Source organism: Thunnus maccoyii, chromosome 8 (assembly GCF_910596095.1).
Source record: "Thunnus maccoyii chromosome 8, fThuMac1.1, whole genome shotgun sequence".
Taxonomy (NCBI): Eukaryota; Metazoa; Chordata; class Actinopteri; order Scombriformes; family Scombridae; genus Thunnus; species Thunnus maccoyii.
This window is the reverse complement of record NC_056540.1, coordinates 26,232,241-26,253,202: the sequence shown is the minus strand read 5'-3', so window position 1 is coordinate 26,253,202 and position 20,962 is coordinate 26,232,241. Positions and strand designations below refer to the sequence as shown.

General features: G+C 37.3%; 3 protein-coding genes across 5 annotated transcripts; 2 read left to right on the top strand and 1 right to left on the bottom strand.

Moving 5' to 3' along the window:
* Nucleotides 1-290: 290 nt before the first annotated feature.
* Nucleotides 291-13,656, bottom strand: ctso (cathepsin O). 2 transcript variants are annotated; one of them, XM_042419741.1, is made up of 9 exons: nucleotides 13,571-13,656; nucleotides 8,264-8,369; nucleotides 7,033-7,138; nucleotides 6,647-6,771; nucleotides 4,376-4,543; nucleotides 3,877-3,998; nucleotides 2,583-2,746; nucleotides 687-779; nucleotides 293-555 (listed from the first exon to the last, which is right to left on the bottom strand). In XM_042419741.1, exons 2-9 carry the CDS (start codon nucleotides 8,312-8,314, stop codon nucleotides 521-523), a joined length of 864 nt encoding a protein of 287 aa, XP_042275675.1. In that variant the 5' UTR covers nucleotides 8,315-8,369; nucleotides 13,571-13,656; the 3' UTR covers nucleotides 293-520. The 2 variants fall into 2 exon arrangements, with proteins under 2 accessions (XP_042275674.1, XP_042275675.1); XM_042419740.1 differs by lacking the exon at nucleotides 13,571-13,656 and having other exon boundaries at nucleotides 291-555; nucleotides 8,264-8,848.
* asb5a (ankyrin repeat and SOCS box containing 5a) lies at nucleotides 9,079-15,586 on the top strand. Its single transcript, XM_042419743.1, has 7 exons — nucleotides 9,079-9,612; nucleotides 11,233-11,312; nucleotides 12,522-12,629; nucleotides 12,881-13,031; nucleotides 13,506-13,640; nucleotides 14,569-14,760; nucleotides 14,989-15,586. Exons 1-7 carry the CDS (start codon nucleotides 9,408-9,410, stop codon nucleotides 15,114-15,116), a joined length of 999 nt encoding a protein of 332 aa, XP_042275677.1. The 5' UTR covers nucleotides 9,079-9,407; the 3' UTR covers nucleotides 15,117-15,586.
* Nucleotides 15,587-16,541: 955 nt separating this feature from the next.
* On the top strand, nucleotides 16,542-20,392 carry spata4 (spermatogenesis associated 4). Of its 2 annotated transcripts, XM_042419745.1 has the most exons (7): nucleotides 16,543-16,833; nucleotides 17,520-17,649; nucleotides 17,937-18,055; nucleotides 18,781-19,001; nucleotides 19,272-19,379; nucleotides 19,961-20,016; nucleotides 20,276-20,392. In XM_042419745.1, exons 1-7 carry the CDS (start codon nucleotides 16,733-16,735, stop codon nucleotides 20,312-20,314), a joined length of 774 nt encoding a protein of 257 aa, XP_042275679.1. In that variant the 5' UTR covers nucleotides 16,543-16,732; the 3' UTR covers nucleotides 20,315-20,392. The 2 variants fall into 2 exon arrangements, with proteins under 2 accessions (XP_042275680.1, XP_042275679.1); XM_042419746.1 differs by having other exon boundaries at nucleotides 16,542-16,833; nucleotides 17,574-17,649; nucleotides 19,961-20,392.
* Nucleotides 20,393-20,962: the final 570 nt, after the last annotated feature.

Below are 20,962 nucleotides of genomic sequence, written 5' to 3'. Positions count from 1 at the left end.
AATGATAATAAACCTCAGTATAAACAATCTCAATATCCGAAAAAAGAACAATTTGCAGAAAATAGGAACCATAAAATGTGTACATAATGTTAATAATGTAGATGTTAGATATGTTTTGTATAGTATTCTATATGGTGTTAAATTCATTTTGTTATGTATTTATGCAGTGATCGATATCATCTCTGTATAGATAAATTTATGAGCCATATCAACTATAACATGTATCTACTTTATGTATTTAATAAGATACATTTTTGTACAGTGCATCTATTCTTGTTATTATAGTTTTACAGTGTTGTGTGTATTGATTGCTCAGTTACAATCCGACATTTATCAGCATAGAAAGTGATTTATTTTGTCTTATTGATGTAACATGTGACATTTCAATAAAAACATTATTTAACATGACCCTTGAAAGTAAACTGATGACTGATTTAAAGTGTGAATACATGCAAAGTCACTCACACACACACACACACACACACACATAGTTACAATGACAAAAATAAACACAACATTGTCAAAGAAACACAGCTGCCACGTTATCTGCAATACCTAAAAAAAGACAAGAAAAGAGAAGATGATGTATTAATCCTTGAGGGGACAGTGGGCACAGCAATATACACACTCCACACTAAGAGGAGATATGAAACATAACATGACAAGATGTAGAAGATTATACTTACCACAAACATCGCCACCAATTTTCACATAAACATAACCCTCATTCCCCCATGTAGTTCCCCAGGAGTTCTGTACAATCCAGTATGGAATATCCCCTGAAACAGACAACATATATTTCCAGATTGAATTATTTACAGGGTAAAGTAGCACTAAGTGTATGTTTGTGTGTGTTCTGCAGCTGCAACCACTTTAAACTGTTACATAATCGCTTGATTTCTTATGTAATACCCATCAAAACACGAGTGTGTCAAATAATTAACGTTAGGAAATATAAAATCCTGCTGTATGTGAAATATATCAAGAAATAATCACAGAGGCTACCGAGATTACATTCTGATAATATAACTGCCGTTCAAATACTGTTTACTTGTATCTTCAGAGTCTACTTTTCACAAACTTTATACATTTTGAACTCTGCACACCGATTTTGTGTCACAAAGCAGTAACTTTCTGAACCTCTATACTTAGAAATCACGTAACATGACGTCAAGAAGTGCAAATAAAAGACTGGTGTTTACCAACCTGGGTACTCTCTGATCACAGTGTACCAAAGAGGACGACAACAGGATGACAGAACCAACAGTGCCAACAAGGCAAAAGAAAAATACGGGAAATACTGCTGGGACTGATTGTGTTTCACTCATATATTTTGCTTCATCAGCTCAGAAAGGGGGGGACGTAACCCCTTTTTAGACTTGAAATATGTAACATCGCCGGCTTCATCAAGCTTTATGTCATCAGTGAATTTTACATTAATGTTCCTCACAGTTTTATTCAGGCATGACAGGACATTTATGGAAAGACACTATGCTTGTGCAATATTTAGCACCTGGTGCGTGAGAGGAAGCAGAGAGAGAGAGAGAGAGAGAGAGAGCATGAGTTAAAAATGTTATGATAGTGATGAAGGCAACTTTTTCTTGTTTGTTTGTTTACAGGCTGCATCGCTGTTGGATTTTAAAATTTGTTTTGCTGTTGAATCCTTAGTTAATGACCATCATGAGCATGGGGGAAGCTCGCCTCGCCCCCCCCCCCCCCCCCCCTTCTTTCAATTAGTCCACTGAAACATTTTCCCATCTAATTTCACCAATTAATGTTATTAGAGAGAAAATTCTGCCGCCTGTTTAATAAAGTCCGACATGTAAGATCGATTTTTGTACAGTGTGACTGATTTTGTGCATAATAGATGATATTAAATTTATTAAAGTGATGTTAGAAGGCCCGACCTAATAAGATTGCCGTTGTGACTTTTACATAAAATTAACCAGGGTGGTTATTCAGACATGTTAAACTGCCATCAGATTAATATAGAGAGGTACATGTCTGAAACGGGCTGCAGTGACCATATCAGACACCAGAATATGATATGGGCACAAATGTAAGATCTACAAACACTCCCAAAATGTTTTCACAGTAAAAAAGTTTCTGCTGTCAACCTCTTTCAAGGATTTCTTAGAAATTAGTGCTTCTTAATGCATCTTCTAAAAAGACTAAGCAAGGCACATATTGTTATAATATTGAGAAAATTAAAAAATTAAGACACCTTCATTTTCATTAGAAACATGAAACTCTCACCCCACTAACAGACATTTAAATTCACATGAGAAATATATAATTTTAGGAATAATGAGCTGGCTTGTTAAATTTTCTTTCTCTCAATCTACCTTTTGTTTTAGCACCTAATTATAGGGATGACACACTTTGTATTGTTGCAGCAGCAATTCCTGATTTCAGGGCTGATTAAGACTAGACTTAGTGCAGCTTTAAATTACTTTCATAGGCCCTAGGGTTGTGAAATCTTCTTTGACCTAAAAAGGCAAGTGTTAGCTCAAGTAAAATATAAATCTCTTTTTTCTTAAGTTACAATTAATTCTTCATGCCAGTGCAGAAACAGCATGTACCAGTAGTGTCATATCCAACAACTAGGACAGCATGGTTAGACCATTGGCTGGAGCAGTGGTGTTGGATGATTCCTCCCAGGTAATCCTGCCAGCTGACAGCATCCACAACAGCAGTCAAAGGACCATGCTCCACCAGCTGACCCATCATTGCCTCCTCTTGACCACTGGGGAAAATAACACAACATTTGGCCTATTTTTGTGTCACCTGCATCCAGCATCTCTCCACCCCCCGCCCCCCTCCTCATCTCATTCATCCAATCGGTGTATCAGTCTCTTACTAACTATAGAACATTTTTCATTCATAAAATTGTCCTTTTCCTAATTATCTCTGTTGTACAAACACTACATATGCAGACACCCTCTGGGACTCCATCCTGTCTGTTCACCAGATGCTTCCCACTAAGGATGGCTGTGATATCCTCCTCTCCTTGCTCAAGACATCTGGGCTACTCTAAGTCAAATGTGCCAAATCTATATTGAAAAAAGCTATTCTGCATCCCATTCATGGTGAGTTGAGGTTCTTGTCTCCTTGAAACTTTATGTTTTTCTTTTGCTTTGCAACAGTTAAGATCTTGCTTATGAGCCCCTTGAAGACCCCATGACACCTAGGTCCCCACCCTCAATGACCCAGCACGCTTATCTTTCTAAAGTCACATTATCAGACTGAGTCAAAGGATTATTGAGATAACAATGTCTTTTAGTAGTAGTCAAACACTGACATTTGCTAATTTTGAAAACTGTTGCATCTTTATTTTGCTTTACTTTTTAGTTATGTTAAACAATCATTTAAAGGTGGTATTATATTGACACATTTTATTCATAAAAAACTCCCTCCTATACATGTTGTGTGTAAAGAAAGGAACTATACAAAAAGCAGGGACAAGAAAAAGTTACATGAGGTTAAAATATTAGAAACTCTGAGACTACTTATGATAGCACACAATACTGTGCTAATTAAAAAATACCAGACATTACATATGCATGAATGTGAGCTACAGTTCTGTTCAATATTACATAAAGATCTGATTAATTTTATCTCAAGGTAACCTTTGGGCCAAAATGACTGGCCCTGAGTCAAGAACCTCTGAGCTACTGAGCAACCCATGTCTCTGTTGACACAGTAAACACTGTGGTCTGTCATTGCGTAGGACCAATCCCCCTCCTCCCTCTCCCCTCTCCTCTGTCCTTGGTACTTTATGAAAACCCATTCAAATTCCATGTGATTTTACCCAAATACAGTGTTAATTTTTAGCCTTTATTGCTTATAGATAACTTGCAAAAATGTGTCTTTTACCTGAAGTCATGTGCAGAAAAGTTCTTGACAGCAACAACGCCATGTGACAGGGAGAAAAAATGGCAGATTCCTGTCTTGGCCTTGTAGGGATACTCTGACTGAGGCACCAATTTCACTCTGGTCTGGACAGAAAATAGTTGATCTCAAAGAGTGTAATGTGGTATTATCTTAATACAAAATATCCAAGCTCCTTATTTATGAAAGATCCGAGCACAGGCACTTTCCTAATTTATGTTTGAGAACAGCAACACCCACGACATATATCTCTAATTAAACATGACAATATCACCTATTTTTTAAAAAAACCTAAACTTTAACAGCATGGACATATCTTCACAACTGTCATCTTTCATCTGTCCCTTTAGGGACACAGAGGTCATCGTCTTTTAGGAGTTAAGTTTTATTCTATCTTTGTACTTACTGTAAACCATTTTGGCAGCATCTGTTAAAGACCTGAAATATGTTAACGGCCCACAATTATATTAAAATATCAACATACCTGCTTTAACCAATTCAGAGCCCGGAGCGGGGACCCTCCATTGCAGCCTTCATTTTGGAAGGAGCAGTCCAGAACTTGCTGTACACTGAGCTGCTCCAGCCGTGAGCCTCCTATGGTGTGGACGGCCTGCATGGCACCGACCACACTGAACGCCCAACAACTCCCGCACTGCAAAGATGAAATTATAGTGATTAATGAAAACACAACAAAAATCTGTATCCAAACTCTAATAGAACCGTGTCACATCTTATTACCCCCAGAAGGAGAAACTGTCATTTTTCTTATCCTCATCCACAGAGAGGTTAATGTCTTGCGAAAGGACACTTCAGCAGGACAAAGACTTCCTTTCTAATTAATGATGGTCTCCGTCATCATGCCACCCTGCTGGCCGAATTACTACTGTAATTTATCTTAAAAAACATTCCAGTACAACACAAACACTGCCAGTATCATTAGACAACAAAATTTAGATAAAACCAGGATTCAGATCAGTCTTAAAAGCACTGACTACTCAGATATGATTTGCTTCAAACCTGGGTTGGTCTCATATGGCATTTAATTCTGGATCAAAATCTTGATTTGTGATGAGGCATCTAGAGTGAGAGTGGATGCTGTATGTGGTGATGAGGTAAGATGATCCGGCCAGAGTGAACTGTGACTAATTGCTTTCTGCTGCCATCTACTGACAAAAACACCTCAGGTGAACTGAATGGATACATTTCTGCTTCAGTTCATGTTTAAGCTTTAAAGGTGACTAGAAAGTTGTATTTTTGATACCAAAAGTTGTTCCCATAATTCATATTGATACAGCTCATATTGCTTTCTTGAAATCATTTTTTGAGAGAGAGCAAAAAAACATATTTCAGTATGTAAGGGAGAGCATTATTTCCTGTGTAACATTTGCAAAGGCAATCTCATCCTCCAAACAGCATCGGACTACGCTCAGTTCACTCGATTAGCATAAATTCCCATAAATATGATGAAAACCTGAGCTCTCTGTGTAAAAATCCAATATTTTGTTGCTCAATATGGTTCCATGGCTTAAAATCAATACCTAAACCAAAATCAGTCATTATTGCTTGGACTAAAGATAAATATGCGCTGAGCATACAAAATATTACAACCATCTCCTCTCTCCTTTAGAAAGATTAAATGCACTTGAGTCATAAAAGTGGAAAGGGAAATGAGAAAACCGGATCAAGAAGAATTTAGAAGTTGTGAGTAGCTTGATATTTTGTGTCTTTGTGCCTGGAACTGCATTATATTTTCTGCAGTATCCATCCAGTTATTTATTTGTTGTGGAAACTTACTCCAGGCAGTTCAACAGACAGAGCCAGAGTAAAAGACAACTGGACAGAAACACTGCAGTACAGCAGCGGTACAGTAGGTGAGTGTTGTCATGTACAGACTCTCCCTGGAGCGCTAAGCCTTGCCTGAATTCAAGAGAGTGAGAGATATGTTTTTTTTCTGCTGACTTTTTCCCATGTATACCGTCTGACTCTCCCTTTGGACGACGGCTTTACAATAAAAATATCATCCCCAACAGCAAATTAACTGACAAAAGATTTAAAGGACAAAAGGAGCAGAAAGTGAAACCATCAGCAAGGACAAGCAGCGGCTCCATCTCAGTAACCCCCTCAATGTCTGTGTCCCCAGGACCACTCTGCTCTTAGAGCCAAAGTCACACTTGGCAGCTCAGTTTGTCATTTTCACCTGCTTTTCCTTGAACATTAGTATAAAAAAAAATGGTACATTCAGCTCTAGAGCTGAGGCATGGAATATTAATGGCCATCATAACCTTAATATCTAGTCAGAACTGAAAGGCAAGGAGAAGACTTGACAAGACAATGAATGCACGCTAATAAGGGAAAGATCCCAAAGATCAGTATCGGGACTGATCCTTTAATACTTGGATGAAGTATTAGGATTATTTTAATGTGTCAGATGTACAGTATATTTAGTCAACACTGCATATCTTCTGCTGCTATGTATATAATATACCATACTTATTTTTACTGTGTATTCTGAACATCTTTTGCACAACTCTGGGTAGGGGCTGAAAAACTTGATCTGGACATCTCTGCTTTAACTGCAGCAAAGATTATTTTGACTTTATCGTCATCTGAGGACTCATACCTATTATGGGTCTCCTTATCTTTGTGTTGTATTGATTTGTAAGAAAAGAAAAAGATATTTTTTGTTTGAATGTAACCCAACTATGTCTGTATCTCTGTAAAGTTTCCTATATCCATCTATCTGTGTAATCCTTACTGCTTGTTGGTTCTGGACTGGTGCTACCACTCCTTTGTCCCTCCAGTCAAACTTAGCTGGTAGCTGCTCTGTCTTCGGTCCAGAGAAGACAGGAGCTCTGTCAGAGATTGTTCGCAGGTAGAGATCTGTGGTTAACAGATACAGTTCAAAGTCATACCTGGATACATAGATGCATGTAAACAATGACTGTACAGACTCAGACCAGTCATCCAGGAAGTAAGATGCTCAGCTGAGTTTAAAACAATCCACTGAACAGACATAACATAGGTGAATACAGTTCACCTGATAAAACAACTTCAATTTCAGATTCAATAAACAAAAACACCATACATGCATCTAATTAAATTCTGCATAAGTCACTAATAAGTGTCAGTGTTTGAGCCCACCTCTGAATTCCTTCTGTGAGAGGTTAGAGAACTGGTTGGTGCCGTACTTGGCAGACTGTGGTGCTGTGGAGAATGAGTTCAGGTATGCGTGCCGCTCTGTAGAATTCTTAAAAAACACAAATGGCATATTAGGTTAAGTAAAGAGTCTTTCATAAATTAATATAATAACAATAAAAAGATGAATATTAAGAACAAAAACCTTGAATAAAAAAACACACAGAGACCTCTAAAGGCAATTATTATAATTTAATTTTTCTTTTTTTGAATAACATGAGTGAGTCTAAAACACAACACACAAGTTAAGGCCATGATGAAAAGGAACTGAGCACATTTACTACACACAAGCATTGCATTTGTACTCTAATTAACACTTCTATTTGACTGCACTTGAGAAGGAAATGTCCTTCATTTTACTCCACAACAATTATCTGACATCTGTAGTTACTTTGCAGATTCAAATTTTACAAACTAAACATACAATCAGTAAATAAATGATTTAGTTAAGACTAGCTGCACCTCAACCAGCTACATTATTAGCATGATACTGACATGTTAATGCCTCAATAATCCAATAATAGAATAAATGTACTAATAAAGCACTCTGTAAGAGTTCACTTTTAGTACTTTTGCTGAACAGTGGCCACAAGTGACAATTATGAGATAATGGTCAGTGCTAAAAATGTACTGTCACAGTAGCAGAAGTAGAGAAGAGTCATAAAGTCATAACTCTTAATAAAGACACTTATTAAAGTTGCCTAACATTAGCTTAGATAGCCACCATAAGCTACTGGTCATACCAAACATAGTAAGGCTGTAACAGCAAAACCTCTAAATGTCCTGAATAGAGCAAGAGTGTGTTTTATTGCTTATTAATTCAATTTTTCACATATAAGAAGAACATGAGTCATTTTATTAGTAGCTCTTCTACACAGCCAGATATACTGCTACATTATGGTATTACTACTCTCTCTTGGTCTCAGTACTTCATCCACTTCATGTCACTTACTGTTCTGAATTGCGTATTAATCCACCATGAATATATAAAGTGTAAATGTTTCACCTTTTCTACCAAATGTCATACATTTCCTTCATCTACACAAGTGGGCGGGGTCTGCGGTGACGCAATCAGTCGTTTGTTTTTAGGCGTGTGTAAAAAAAAAAAAAAAAAGAGTGATGAATGTCAACACACTTTTTCTACATGTGTCTCTGTCTGCTCCCCACTACATCCTACCTGAAAATAGAGATGACGACGGCTGAATTCCTCGCTGTTGACCTCATGCATGCGGTGAAACTGCGCTCTGAACGAGTTGAAATCAGTCCGACTGTCATCTGAGCTCCTGTTCTGACAACACAGAGGAGAGACGAGTGTGGAAACTGTCGCTACAAACACCGTGAACAGCTGACCGCCCCTCATTTGACGGCGATAGGTCGGTTTTAAAACATGCAACCAACAGCAGTGATTAAAAAGGGAAGTACTAAAGTTCAGATGTTCGCGGAAAAGGTGAGGGATAATCTTCAGCGCATGCGCAGCGATCAGAAGGCGCCGCATTGGAAACAGAAAGTAAAATTGAAGTATTGAAGGAGAGCATTAAGACCAATTTAGATGTACTGACAAAAACGAACAGAAGTTAAAAGCTTAGAAAAATGAGTAGTTAAAAAATGAATTAGATTAAAAATAAAGAAATTGAGATTTGGCAATGTATCCTAATATAAAAGTTATGCTAAAAGTAGGTTTATATCCAACTATCTTAATTCAAAAGTCCTACAAATCCTGGTTTTGCATTTTAGGGGTTTCATTCTTCATTTATCCAAAATTTAAGAAAAAAAATGTGCAAAAATACACTCTAAAATATTTTAAATATTTAATATTTTTTCCAGAATTCTATTCAATCACAATTAAGCAAATGCATTTAGCCAGAATTAAACTAAAATGTATGCAAAAATGCATTTTAAAAATATATATTTTTAAAATTTATCCAGAATTAAATTCTATCGAGTAAAAATGTATGCAAAAATACACTTCAATTTTTTTTTTTTTACCTCATTTATACAGAATTAAATACTATTGTTTTAAAATGAATGAAAAATAAATAAATTTTATGTCATATTTGCAACCAGAACAGGTTCTATTGTATGTAAAATTGTATTTGTATAACATGTGAACACCCGCCCACCCACACATGGTACAAAAACATTGCAGTAGTTGCTCTCAGGCACAGTAGCAGCTGCAGTGAATTTTTTTTTTCCAGTCTTTGTCAGGACCAGCCAACCAGTCAGTACACTGGGAAAAAAGTAGGCTACTCTTGTGCTTTTTGGAGTGGCATCTGATCCTGCCTTCATCATAACCAAAGCTCCTCTGTAACGTGCCAGAGGAAATGTCAGTCCCAACAGGGGAACTCACCAACAAGCCCTTCGCGGCCCAGTTGTCCAATGTTTACCTCAGCATCTTGGCACTGTTCTGCTTCAAGCTCTTCGTTAAGATTTCTCTCAACTTGCTGACATACTTCTACATTATCCGTGGGAACCGTAAAGAGGCTGCCAGGATATCGGCAGAGTTTTATGATTATGGTCAACAACACGGTGAGTACTCTGATAGAAACATGAAAAGCCTTAGAGGGTTGTTGTTTTTTTTTCTTAAGGTGGTTTCTTTGTTCTAACAGAGTGTATCGTTTGATCCATACATAACCCTGCGATAAAGGTAGATTCAGTGTATAGTATTATCACAATGCAACTGTGTTTGCACAATACAATGAGTAACATGTTTGACCTCAGGCACATAAGGTCATATGTAGAAAATATTAATGTTTCCGATGAAATCACACTAAGTTAAAAGTACTCCCCGCTCACACATCCATGCACATGCACTCACAATTTCCATGTTTACAAATGAACTATAAATACTGCATTGCTAATCCAATGAATATAAAGGCCATTCATTGTATTAATACTGATACATATTGAAGATATGAATGATAGCCAACTTTTCTTTCATTAGCTTAATAGCTACTTATAAATCCTGAGATGTACATTCAATATTAAACGTGGACACTGTAGGCTGACAGCTCTTTTTCTCTAATGTATTAATAGAACACAGTCATGATACCCCCCCCCCTCATCCCTCCCCCACCCCCATCCTGCCCTAGTTTCCATTCCCAGCTATGCAGTGCACCCTTTCACACTCAGACGGCAACCAAAACAACACTCCACATTCTCAGGGACAGGCGGTTCGAAAGCTCATTCTGGGGGAAGAAGAGACCCGACGACAACATAATCAGCTATCAATCAAGGGGATGTTTAATTTAAAGTGGACCCACTCCATGGAATAATAATTAGTCAAGCTTAGGGTATAAGTCACAGCCCTGTATTTATGGTCTTCTTTGTTCTAAGAAATGTTTGATGTCTGTGGCTGGGTTTTTTGTACCTGTATTTCAAATTAATGTCAGTCACAGACAACAGACTGCATGAATAAAATTGTACTAATGTAACAGAAAACATTAGGTTCATTATTATCAATAAGTTATGATGAAAATGGATGAAGATGATGAGGATGCTAATGTGTTTAATGCGTCGGCTGTTATTTTGGACATTGACGCAGGTGTGTTTACTGCCAGATTTAATCACACTTACATCAAATGACAGCAGCTGATTCTGAAATGCTTGTTTGAAATTGTGAATGAGATTAGTTTATAGCATCAGGTCAACTCAGGCACTGGCAGCCACATAACATGTTTCCAATGCGGATAACTTAAGCCTATTTGAAATCCTAGTGCAAAGTTAGACTGTTATAAAACATGCAAGACCTGTGGGGGTAAATTAGTAATTATGAAGAAGTTGATAAATTCAGATCTGAGGTTGGGATTTCATTAGACAGCAGTAATTCTAACATTTTAAGCCATAATTAATAAATTGGGATTTGATGAGAAAAATATTAGAGTAAGTAAAGGGATTTAATTGAATGATACAATTAACAGTTTTCTCTGGTGCATGATACTCAAATCTTATGTTCAGTCACATTCAGCTCCGCGTAATTAACATTTAAAAATTAATATTATCTATTAGTCACTTTTGTAAAACCTAATTTTTAAGGTTCTTAGTTAAACACTCCACTGCAGTTATTGTAAATGGCTCTCTATAAGAGCATTAGTTAAATGATAATCAATGTAAGCCCAAGCATGCACTGAATTCTTATTCCCATTGCAGGATCGTGGGCGGACCGTTCACCCCTCCATGATGCTGCCAGTCAGGGCCGCCTCCTGGCCCTGAGGACCCTCATTTTACAGGTGAAGAGAGAGTCATGTGCATCCCCTCATCTGTACACATGGTGTCTGTTGTAACGGTCCTGTGTGCAATTGAATCAGTGCCTTTAAAATCTCAGATAAGGGGGTGTGGATGGAAGTCATATCATCACACATCACAGGTGTTTTATAATCTTGTATACATTTGTTAGTTTATAGAATAATTAACTGAGCCAAGGCTTCGATATATGTATTGAGACTATCTATCTTTTACTGGACATGACATATAACTATATCAGACTATTATCATAGACTTGTATTGAATAGGGGTATTACATTGTTGCAAAGGTCGTCAAAGCCAAAGGTACATTTTGGTTGTAATCAGGTCAAGAACTAAGGGTTATTATGTTGTAGCGCAGGTTGTAAGAGCGTCAGTGAATTGTCTATTTCATAAAATATTAATAGTTAGTTAACATCTGACCATGAATAATAAATCTTGTGATTAAGTTAAATGTCAGATAAAAAGCTGACATGTTTGTGTAAGTTCACTGAACCATATCTTACCCTTTCAGCTACTGTAATATACGGCTAACATTTTTTTAAATAAATAATTGTTTCTTACCACATAGCACAGAATAACTAAAAATGCAGCATCGAATGAGCATTATATGCAGTATCTGAGGGGGAAAGATAGAGTTGCTGTTCGGTGCCAGAGATTACTTTGCAAGGTGCTAAAATTTCTGAATTTTAAACACCCTACTTTCCAGCAGATTCTATATTTGGTCAAACAGACTGAAATTTTACAACATTCCCAAGAAGAAACAGGGAGACTCTCCTTATCCGCTTGCATTTTCAGCCGCTCACAGATGAAGGACTGTTATTACAAGAGAGCAATCCATTTCAGCTACAAAGCCTACTGTCGCCTTGTACTTAATAAGTTAGACAAGCTCAGGACAAAGCAGTGATATAATTATGTATTTACATGGTGATTTATTAGCCGTTTACCAGACCTCTTTTGGATCTGCAGTTTAATTAGCAAGCTTATTAATGTCTATTGTTAAAATGTGACTGTACAGTATAGTTTGTCAATTACTGACAACCACAACTGAGAACGATGGGTCTGTTTTATAGATAAGCTTTATTAATGTCCTTGCAATTCCTGATGTTCACCAATAGAGGTTGACAAAGGTCATGTATTGCTTAATGCCTTTTAAAAAAATCAAAATGTCTATGGTTGTTTGATTCTGTCTCCAGGGTCACAATGTGAATGTTCTGACTATAGACCATGTGACACCGCTTCATGAGGCCTGTCTTGGAGACCATGTTGCCTGTGCCAGAGCGCTCATCGATGCAGGAGCAAATGTAAGTTACATATTGACCTTATGACTCTTTAATGTTGCTGTACTGCACAGGTCAAATGTAATTTCCATGGCTGGGAAAATCTGGGAGGAGGCAACAAATGAGCAATGTACTGCTCTCCTTTTAGAGCCACTGCAGAGCTATTAAGTTGTTGTTCCCCTTCGACTGTTCCCCCGGGCTGTTGCTATTAGTCAACTTGCATGGTTAAACAAACAAGGCCTAAAAATAACAATTAAAAAAAAATGTGTTTACAGGTCAATGCCTCTACAATTGATGGAGTCACCCCACTGTTCAACGCCTGTACAGTGGGCAGCGTGGCATGCACTGAAATTCTTTTGGAAAATGGAGCAAAACCCCAGAGCCTCGTGTACCATCCTTCACCAATCCATGAGGCGACCAGTAAAGGTAATATTTCCATAAAATACATTAACTAGTGTGTTCAGAAGTTTTCAATTGATATATATATATATATATATATATATATATATATACACTATGATGTTTGACAGCAATTTCTGTTATATGGTGAACTAGGACACACTTTTCCAAATGAATGTATAATTATGTTCCTATGGAATGGCATTGGTCTAAAGCTTCTGGCCGATGTTAGAGGTTCAGAAAGGTTTATATCACAACATTACCATTCAATATCAGTCATTTAATATTACATGAACCAACATATCATTCTATTTACAGGGTACATTTGATCTTGTCTTCCAACCTATATTTGTGTCCTTTGCTGTGCTGTAAAACACTTTCTAATAAACTCGCACTGTGAAAAAAGCTTTATAAATAAATCCCACCCTGACCCGAGTAGACAGCTTGGAGAATTATCACACATTGTCACTGATTACTGCCTTCACGCTCCATTACTTCCAGGTCATTATGGTTGTGTGGAGGCTCTGGTGACCTGGGGGGCAGATGTGGACATGGACATTCCTCACCTGGGCACAGCGCTCTATACAGCCTGCGTCTGCCAAGAGTTGGAGTGTGCCAGGAAACTCCTGAGGGAAGGTCAGCCTCACAGCATAGTGTGGATCTTTACATCCGTTTACAGACATGCACAAGTCCTGTATGAACATACACAGACACAAGAACATATAATATCTTATAAACACAGAAGGAAATTAATACGCAATCACATTCAGTACGCACACACAGGATTATAAAAGCCTCTGAAGAAGCATGTAGACCCACAGACTCCGAAGTTGAACACAATGAGTAAAACAAAACACAGTAATGGAATTATAAATGGTAAGCACTACTTTGACAAAAAATATTGTTTGGACTTATGGTTGTGTATTCCCAGTCAGTATTCCCATGATGAACTACCCAATTACAGATGACATGATATAACATGACATTATACCGCAGCAGCAACAAAACACATTTATTTTTTGTTATTTATGTAAATCAAGACAAGCATAAACACCAGCAGCAGAGGTCAGTCAGTCAGAATCAGCAAAACAACAGCTTCTCTCTAGAAATGCTAAAAGATGTTTAACAATCATATAAGGAGAAATCAATCACAAGAAAAGTAGATATATAGTATATATATTTTTTGACTAATACTAGCCTTACTAATGCATGACCAACACGTTGAAATTTGAGATCGCATGTAGCCCACATCTAACTGATCCTATTTTCAATTTATATGTCCATTTTGCTTGCTACTTTTGATTGCACACACCGTTCTCTCTCAGAAATCCTTGCATAGAGGAAGAGAAGGCGAAATTACAGAAAGAAAAATGTCAATTACAAAAATAACTCCTGAATGGCAAGAAATGCCACATAATGATGATTTCTAACAAGTAGTTGAGAGTAATTTCTTCCTTTAAGACATGTGTCCTCCCTAACATTTTGATGGTAGAAGAAACTAGTATGCATAGTGATTCCTTGATGAATGAACAGAATGTATAATCTCAAAATGTCCTTCATACAGGTGCCAATGTACAAAAAGGCAAATCCCTGGATTCGCCCTTACATGCAGCTGCAGAGAAAGACTGCACAGCAGTAGTGAAGCTGTTGTTGGACTTTGGTGCAGATATTAACGCCAGGAACACAGAGTTTCAGAGGCCAGTAGACATGGCTCCACCCAGCAGTCTAACAGAGGGCTTCCTACTACTCTATGAAGGTACAACTTGACTTGTAACCAGCAATACTCCTTTGTTTACAGGTCCCTTGTCTAACTTACAGTATCTTCTGTTGTGTCTGTGTTTAACAAATATCAGTTTCAAGGTCTGGGATCAGATTTGTTTTCATTTATCTGAGCTTGTAGGTTCCACTGTGCAACCTAAGTTAATGGTTTATGATTAATTCTATAACCATCTTGCACAATATATTAATTGTCTTCTTTTCATAGCCACACCACGACTGCTGAGTCCGCTGTGTCGTCAGTGCATCAGGAACTGTGTCGGCCGTGACAGACTCCACCTCCTTTGCCACCTTCCCCTACCCAACAGGCTCAGAAACTACCTGCAGTACCAGTGATAGGCAGTACAACCAAACTGTCTGCCTACTGTAAATGGGACATAACAGAAACATGCTTCTGACTCAAGCAGCACATCAATTTCATGAACTTATCTTACCTTTAACTTTAGCTACTAGTCAGAGTAGCGAGAGCAATTAATTGCAATTAGTCACAGAGCAGCCACTGAGTAGCTGTTTGCCATGTGTGAATGTGGACCTGGATGAATGTAAAGCAGTGGGTTGTGGTAGAGTTTGCCTTTTCTGAATAAATTACAGTTAAAAGATAATAAATACATTATTATTTGCAATTCAGGTTTGAAGTATTCAGAGAATGCCTTAATAGTTGCAGTAGCTACAACAGATTGACACACTTTGAAAACAGTGTAACATAATTGCAGAATATATGTGAATGAGTATTCATAGTTTTGCATTTGATGCATTTAATACTGAATGCATTGCACATTAGTAGACAATAAAACATTTCTATTAAACCTGTGGCTTTTCAAAATGCTATATATTGTCTATGTGGGCTGTGTTTTGATTTACTGATGTCTGACTTGGTGGTGTAGTGGAAATACAATCAAATTCAAAAATTTGTAAACAAAAGTGGTTTGTAAGTTTAAGCTTGGATTATTGAGTAGTGACAACTGATGGAGACTGACCTTGTTGAAAAGTCCCAGATGGAAAAGTAAGTCTGTTGAGATAACACTTAATCCAGCAATTTAGTAATCCTCCTAAGACATTCTGAAATAATCATCTGAATAAATACGGGCTATGACTATGGCATTGTGAAATAAACCAAAACATTACGAATACTCAATATTAAGAAATTAAATCCTGCTTTTTATGACAGTAACAGAGTTTATTGCCAACTGCCTTTTTTTTTTCTTTTTTTTTTAATTTTTATTCCAGCAGTTATGATGTCAAAACACAAATCAACTGGAAGTGGCTGTCTGCTCATTCAGATCGAAGCAACAGCAGATCACATCACTGACTCTATTTGTCATGATTAAAGACTTGGTGATGAATGCAGTTTTTCTAAAAAAAAATATATATATATATATATATATATATATATAAAATAAGAAGAAGAAGAAAAAGAAGAAGAAGAAATAATAGTGGAATTAAATAATAATTACCTTCAATTAACTTACTGTGAAAAGAAGCAGGGTGAAATAACATTTCATCATGCCGAGTAAAATTTTAAAAAATGTATCGAATTGGATTATTTCATAATTTCATGATTGTAATTTTTTTTTTTTTTGTCTGTATGTGTATCGTTATGTCTGGTTTGTTTATTTATTTAATACCGAACATTTTGTGTCTCTTGGTAAAATGAATTTCTTTGATGTCCTGCACAACACTCTGAGTTAATGTAAAACCTCTGGAGGGCAGTAGACCGTCATAGCTGTGTGTGTGTGTGTGCTGCCACAGGACCAAGAACAAGTGTGTCGTTGCCATGGAAACACGAACAACAACAAAACCCGAGTCCAGCGCGTCAAATACAAGCTGTCGCAGCTCGAAAACTATCTAAAGGAAAAAGGGATGACATGAATGGACAAAGCAGGATTTCATGACTCCACTTGTTACATTAGAAACATCATTAATTTGTGGATTAAATCAAGGCTCAGAACAATATGTCTTACGAACAGTCTCCTAAAAAGACCGGACTGACGAGAGAAATTGTGAAGTGGCTGCAGAGCCTCGACTTGTCATTTTATCCTATGAATGTGCGCAGGTAAAGCTAACGTCACTAAACTTGTGAATTACTCTTGTTCATTACTGCAGGCACAGTAAAAATACATTTGCAGTCGACGTCTAGACTGTAAAACTGGACTAAACCTAGCTAAAAAATACGTTTTTACGCTTCTTGGTCATAACTTTATAGCGTTACCTGTGTGTTTCAAAGGGATTAAGCTAGCCTGCTAATTGAGCAAATGTGTTAGCTAATGCTAGTGTGAAGCAGTTGTTGAATTTTCAAAAGGATGGCTAATGGTCTATCCTAAATCACGTTCTCAACAAAAAATAACTCAGTTTTAACATGTAGTTAGACGTCTTTGGGGTTTTAAATTACTAATAACTTACGCAGGCACTGAGCACTTACTCTAGACTCGTTTTGATTGAGCATTTATTTCTTTAACTGAGTGTGACTCTGCCATATTATGATAACTGTTTAACCTGGAGAGGACATCACTGAGATTAACATCACATAGCATAAAACAAAGGTTATAAAACATATAACACTGACTTAAAATGAAATAGGTCAAATGTGAAGACAATAATGAAGGATCATAAAACAAATAAGGACAATAATATAAGATAAATGTCCATAACAAGGAAAATATGAACACCATTGCTGCTAGTACCAAGAGAATTTCAGTGGTAGAGTAAATATACTCTGTTCTCCCTACTTTTTATATCCAGAGATTTTTCCAATGGTTACCTTGTGGCAGAGATATTTTCTCATTATTACCCCAGTGACTTCCTGTTGCATTCATACAACAAAGGAACATCACTTTCTGCCAAGCAGTGGAACTGGAGCAGAATAGAGCGGGTAAGAGGATGAAAAAATCTAAAAATATACTGAGGAGGAAAGACTTCTTGTTTGTTTGCTTGCTTGGTTTTTTATTCAGTTCAATTGGCATGCAGTTTAAATTCATTTTCGAGGTTCTGTATGTCATGTAATAATGTCAGGGACACAGAGTCACTTAACTGCACAAATACTTAAATATCATGATCAAAATAATCTAAACCCATTGTGACTGTACTCTATTTGTACTTTCTCAAACAGGAGGTTGTTATTTTGAGTCAGATCATTTCTGAAACTCTTTTTTTTCCCAGTCTTTACAGAAGCTGAATCTGCACTTGATGAAGAGGCTTGTTGATGGAACCATTCACTGTAAACCAGGAGCAGCTGAACTGTTGGTGCAGGAGGTTTATACAATTTTAACTAACCGCAGGTGAGGATGATTGGGAGCAGGACAGAAAATGAACACAGATTGCGGCAGGTTCAAACGGTCAGCTTCTTAATTTGACCAGAAAGATAGGATGTGTATATACTTAAGCATACTCCCAACATGTAGATTTGCTGACTGGTGGAGAGGCTCACTGTGGCTGCCTTATGCTTTTCTATTATTTTGTAACTTTTACCTTTCAGTTTGACATGGGTACATTAGAAATGTATCAATAAGCAACACAAGCTTTCCAGTGTTGACTGCTTTTTGTTTTGTATTGTTTTGAGACTTAAAATTAACAATGCTGATTAGAGGTTTGTTGAGCTGATGTGCCTGATGTATACAATATGACTGATAACCTGTTACATTTTCAGATTTCATTTAATACCAATGATGCTGGAAATATCAGGGACATTGTCATTAAAACTTAAACGCACCACTGCTTAGTATTCCAACTGAAAATTAGAGGATGCTGGATACAGTACCATGACCATAGCTAGGTCAAGATATTTTTATATATTTTTATATAACGGTATGTGAAAACATTCTAATCAAACCCTCTACTGTCTAACAGTCTTCTGGTGCAACTTCTAGTGAACTCAGCTGAACTGTACAAACTCAACTGAAATGGCAGCCAGACACACAGCACATTTGCACAGTGTGCAAAACAGATCCAAATATAACAGTATAATCCTGTAGATATTCTAATCTTTATGAGTCTTTCCTCTCAGTGTCGGAGAAGTTCAGAGGCCAGAGTCAGACTTCACTGACCAAAAGTACCAGGAGTTGCTGCCCACACTGGCCCGCTCCACAGCCTGCAGGGCCATTAAGAACAACCTGACGATAACAGAGATCATGGCAGAGCCCGACATCTGCACAAACCAGAGGAAGGCAGAAGTCATCCTCCACAGACACCTGGAGCACAAGGCTGCAGACAGGGTTCTCGACCCCAGTGAGTCACCCAGGGGGGATACGGCCTTCAAAACTTTACTTTAGCGAGATTAAGTTACACTTGTGCAATTTTTCAGAACACAGCACAGGGCATAAGAGTTTTAAACATGTCACATGGACTCAGGAACTGACAGAATGATAACATTGTGAATTGAGAGTTTGAGGTTTGATATGAGAATTGTGTGATCTGCAGCATGGCAGGGACTAGTTATAGTTCACAAGCCATATTTCTCTGGTTGTGACAGAATTTGGCCAATTTCTTTGGTGACAGGACGTTTGAAAGTGACTAATCTGGGTCAGCTGGCAGCCAAAAATCTTGTGCCATCAAGTCGGGGTGATGAGTGCTTTGACGGCGTCTCATCTGCAGGCACCACATCAGGTAAGTGTCATGTCTTATTTCTCAACTAAGTAATCTGCAGAGAACACTGGTTCTACATACAGGATCAAAGACATCATTAGTGTGAAGCAGATGCCAATGTTTTTGCCAAATAGTGAACAGCAAACATGATGCAACTGCAAAGTGCTGTCTTATTCTCTCTGAAGGACAGCTTTAGAAGATGGGTTTCACCAGTGAATCAGGTTTTTTTAACACTGAGTCTGGTGGTGACATTCCAAAATGTGCTCAACAAGACGGAGATATTCTCCCTCAAACAAATTATAACTCTGTAATAAGTCTATGCTCTTGTTTACATTTTTTCTGAGAGGGGAAGACATATTAAAAGTAATATTTCACAGACACACTATGCCATTTGAAGGCTGCATTAAGGGTGCAAATGAGACTGTTTTGTTCAAATAAATGGTCATTTTTTAATATTAATTTATACTGCAAATGATATATAAATGTACTGTACTTTGTTTCTTTCTCCATTTATACCTAGTACACAGAACATTTGATTTGTTTGATGTAAACGTAATCACAGCTACATTTAACCACTCTGTTGTTCACATTCGCTATTCTAGAGTTGTTCTCCTCATCAACATTGAGTGGAGCTGCTGTTCCCTTCAAGGAAATAAAGGTGCGCCAGCCTGCCAGACGCTCCCTGGTTAACTATTAAAAGAGATGGAGACATGTTGTATTTTGTCACTTAATGTATTGATATTTTTTCCCAATTACTGTTATTAAAATAATAGTTATTTTAAGTATTGTGCCACACAAATTATATCCTGAAGTATAATTTGCTTGGAAATAGAGATGACATCATTATTTGTTATTGCTTATTTCATGTTACAATTGTTTAACCATCATGTTTGGGCTATGTCTATTTGTACCACTAGGTGGAAGCATTGAGTCATTGGCAGGACTCTCCTGAGTAGGTTTTGAGACTGAAATCCACTGCTGTGTGTGTACCATTAACAAAAAGAGGAAATAAATCAGAATGTCCATTGGGTTCATCTCTTTGTTCACTGTGCTCACTACAGATGCTTTTCATAATTACTGAATCTGCATCCTCCCTCCGTTGTCATCACAGAGGCAAGAAATAGACCTTTTTCTCAATTTGCATTGAAAGAAATCATCATCATCAACCTACACAATACTAATAAACTTATGCTGTAGCTCATGACATTCTCCAAGGTACTAGCCACTTCAGTTGGAATTCAATCATCATTTGACAGGTGATTCTTACATTGTCATTTCAGGGAAGAACCATCCAACCATGTCATTGTGACATGAAGACATGAAAGCTATGTCTATTCTCGTTTCTAATTGACAGATTAACCTTTATGTTCCATTTTTTCTGTAACCCTTGGTTGAATAAATTTAAGCACATACTGAAGATGGACTGGAGTTTCTATATTTCAGGAAACTGAATGATAAATCACAGACCTTGACTTTCAAAGGTACTTATGACCAAAGGGTTAAGATGCAAGGACATCTCTTTATGTGTCATCTACCACAGCAAAAGAAGCTCAACAATTGTGATGGCGGTTATGAAGGCGTTTGAAAAGCTTGACAAATATTGC

Excerpts from the sequence above, each read along its gene's own strand:
- ctso (XM_042419740.1), bottom strand. The coding sequence starts at position 8,581 with ATGCGGCGCCTTCTGATCGCTGCGCATGCGCTGAAGATTATCCCTCAC. Across the intron at positions 7,139-8,263 it reads GTCGTCATCTCTATTTTCAG|AATTCTACAGAGCGGCACGC; the intron begins GTAGGATGTAGT and ends GTGTTTTTTAAG. Across the intron at positions 6,772-7,032 it reads CTCACAGAAGGAATTCAGAG|ATCTCTACCTGCGAACAATC; the intron begins GTGGGCTCAAAC and ends TGTTAACCACAG.
- asb5a (XM_042419743.1), top strand. The coding sequence starts at position 9,408 with ATGTCAGTCCCAACAGGGGAACTCACCAACAAGCCCTTCGCGGCCCAG. Across the intron at positions 12,630-12,880 it reads TCATCGATGCAGGAGCAAAT|GTCAATGCCTCTACAATTGA; the intron begins GTAAGTTACATA and ends ATGTGTTTACAG. Across the intron at positions 13,641-14,568 it reads CAGGAAACTCCTGAGGGAAG|GTGCCAATGTACAAAAAGGC; the intron begins GTCAGCCTCACA and ends TCCTTCATACAG.
- spata4 (XM_042419745.1), top strand. The coding sequence starts at position 16,733 with ATGTCTTACGAACAGTCTCCTAAAAAGACCGGACTGACGAGAGAAATT. Across the intron at positions 18,056-18,780 it reads ACAATTTTAACTAACCGCAG|TGTCGGAGAAGTTCAGAGGC; the intron begins GTGAGGATGATT and ends CTTTCCTCTCAG. Across the intron at positions 20,017-20,275 it reads TTCCCTTCAAGGAAATAAAG|GTGGAAGCATTGAGTCATTG; the intron begins GTGCGCCAGCCT and ends TTGTACCACTAG.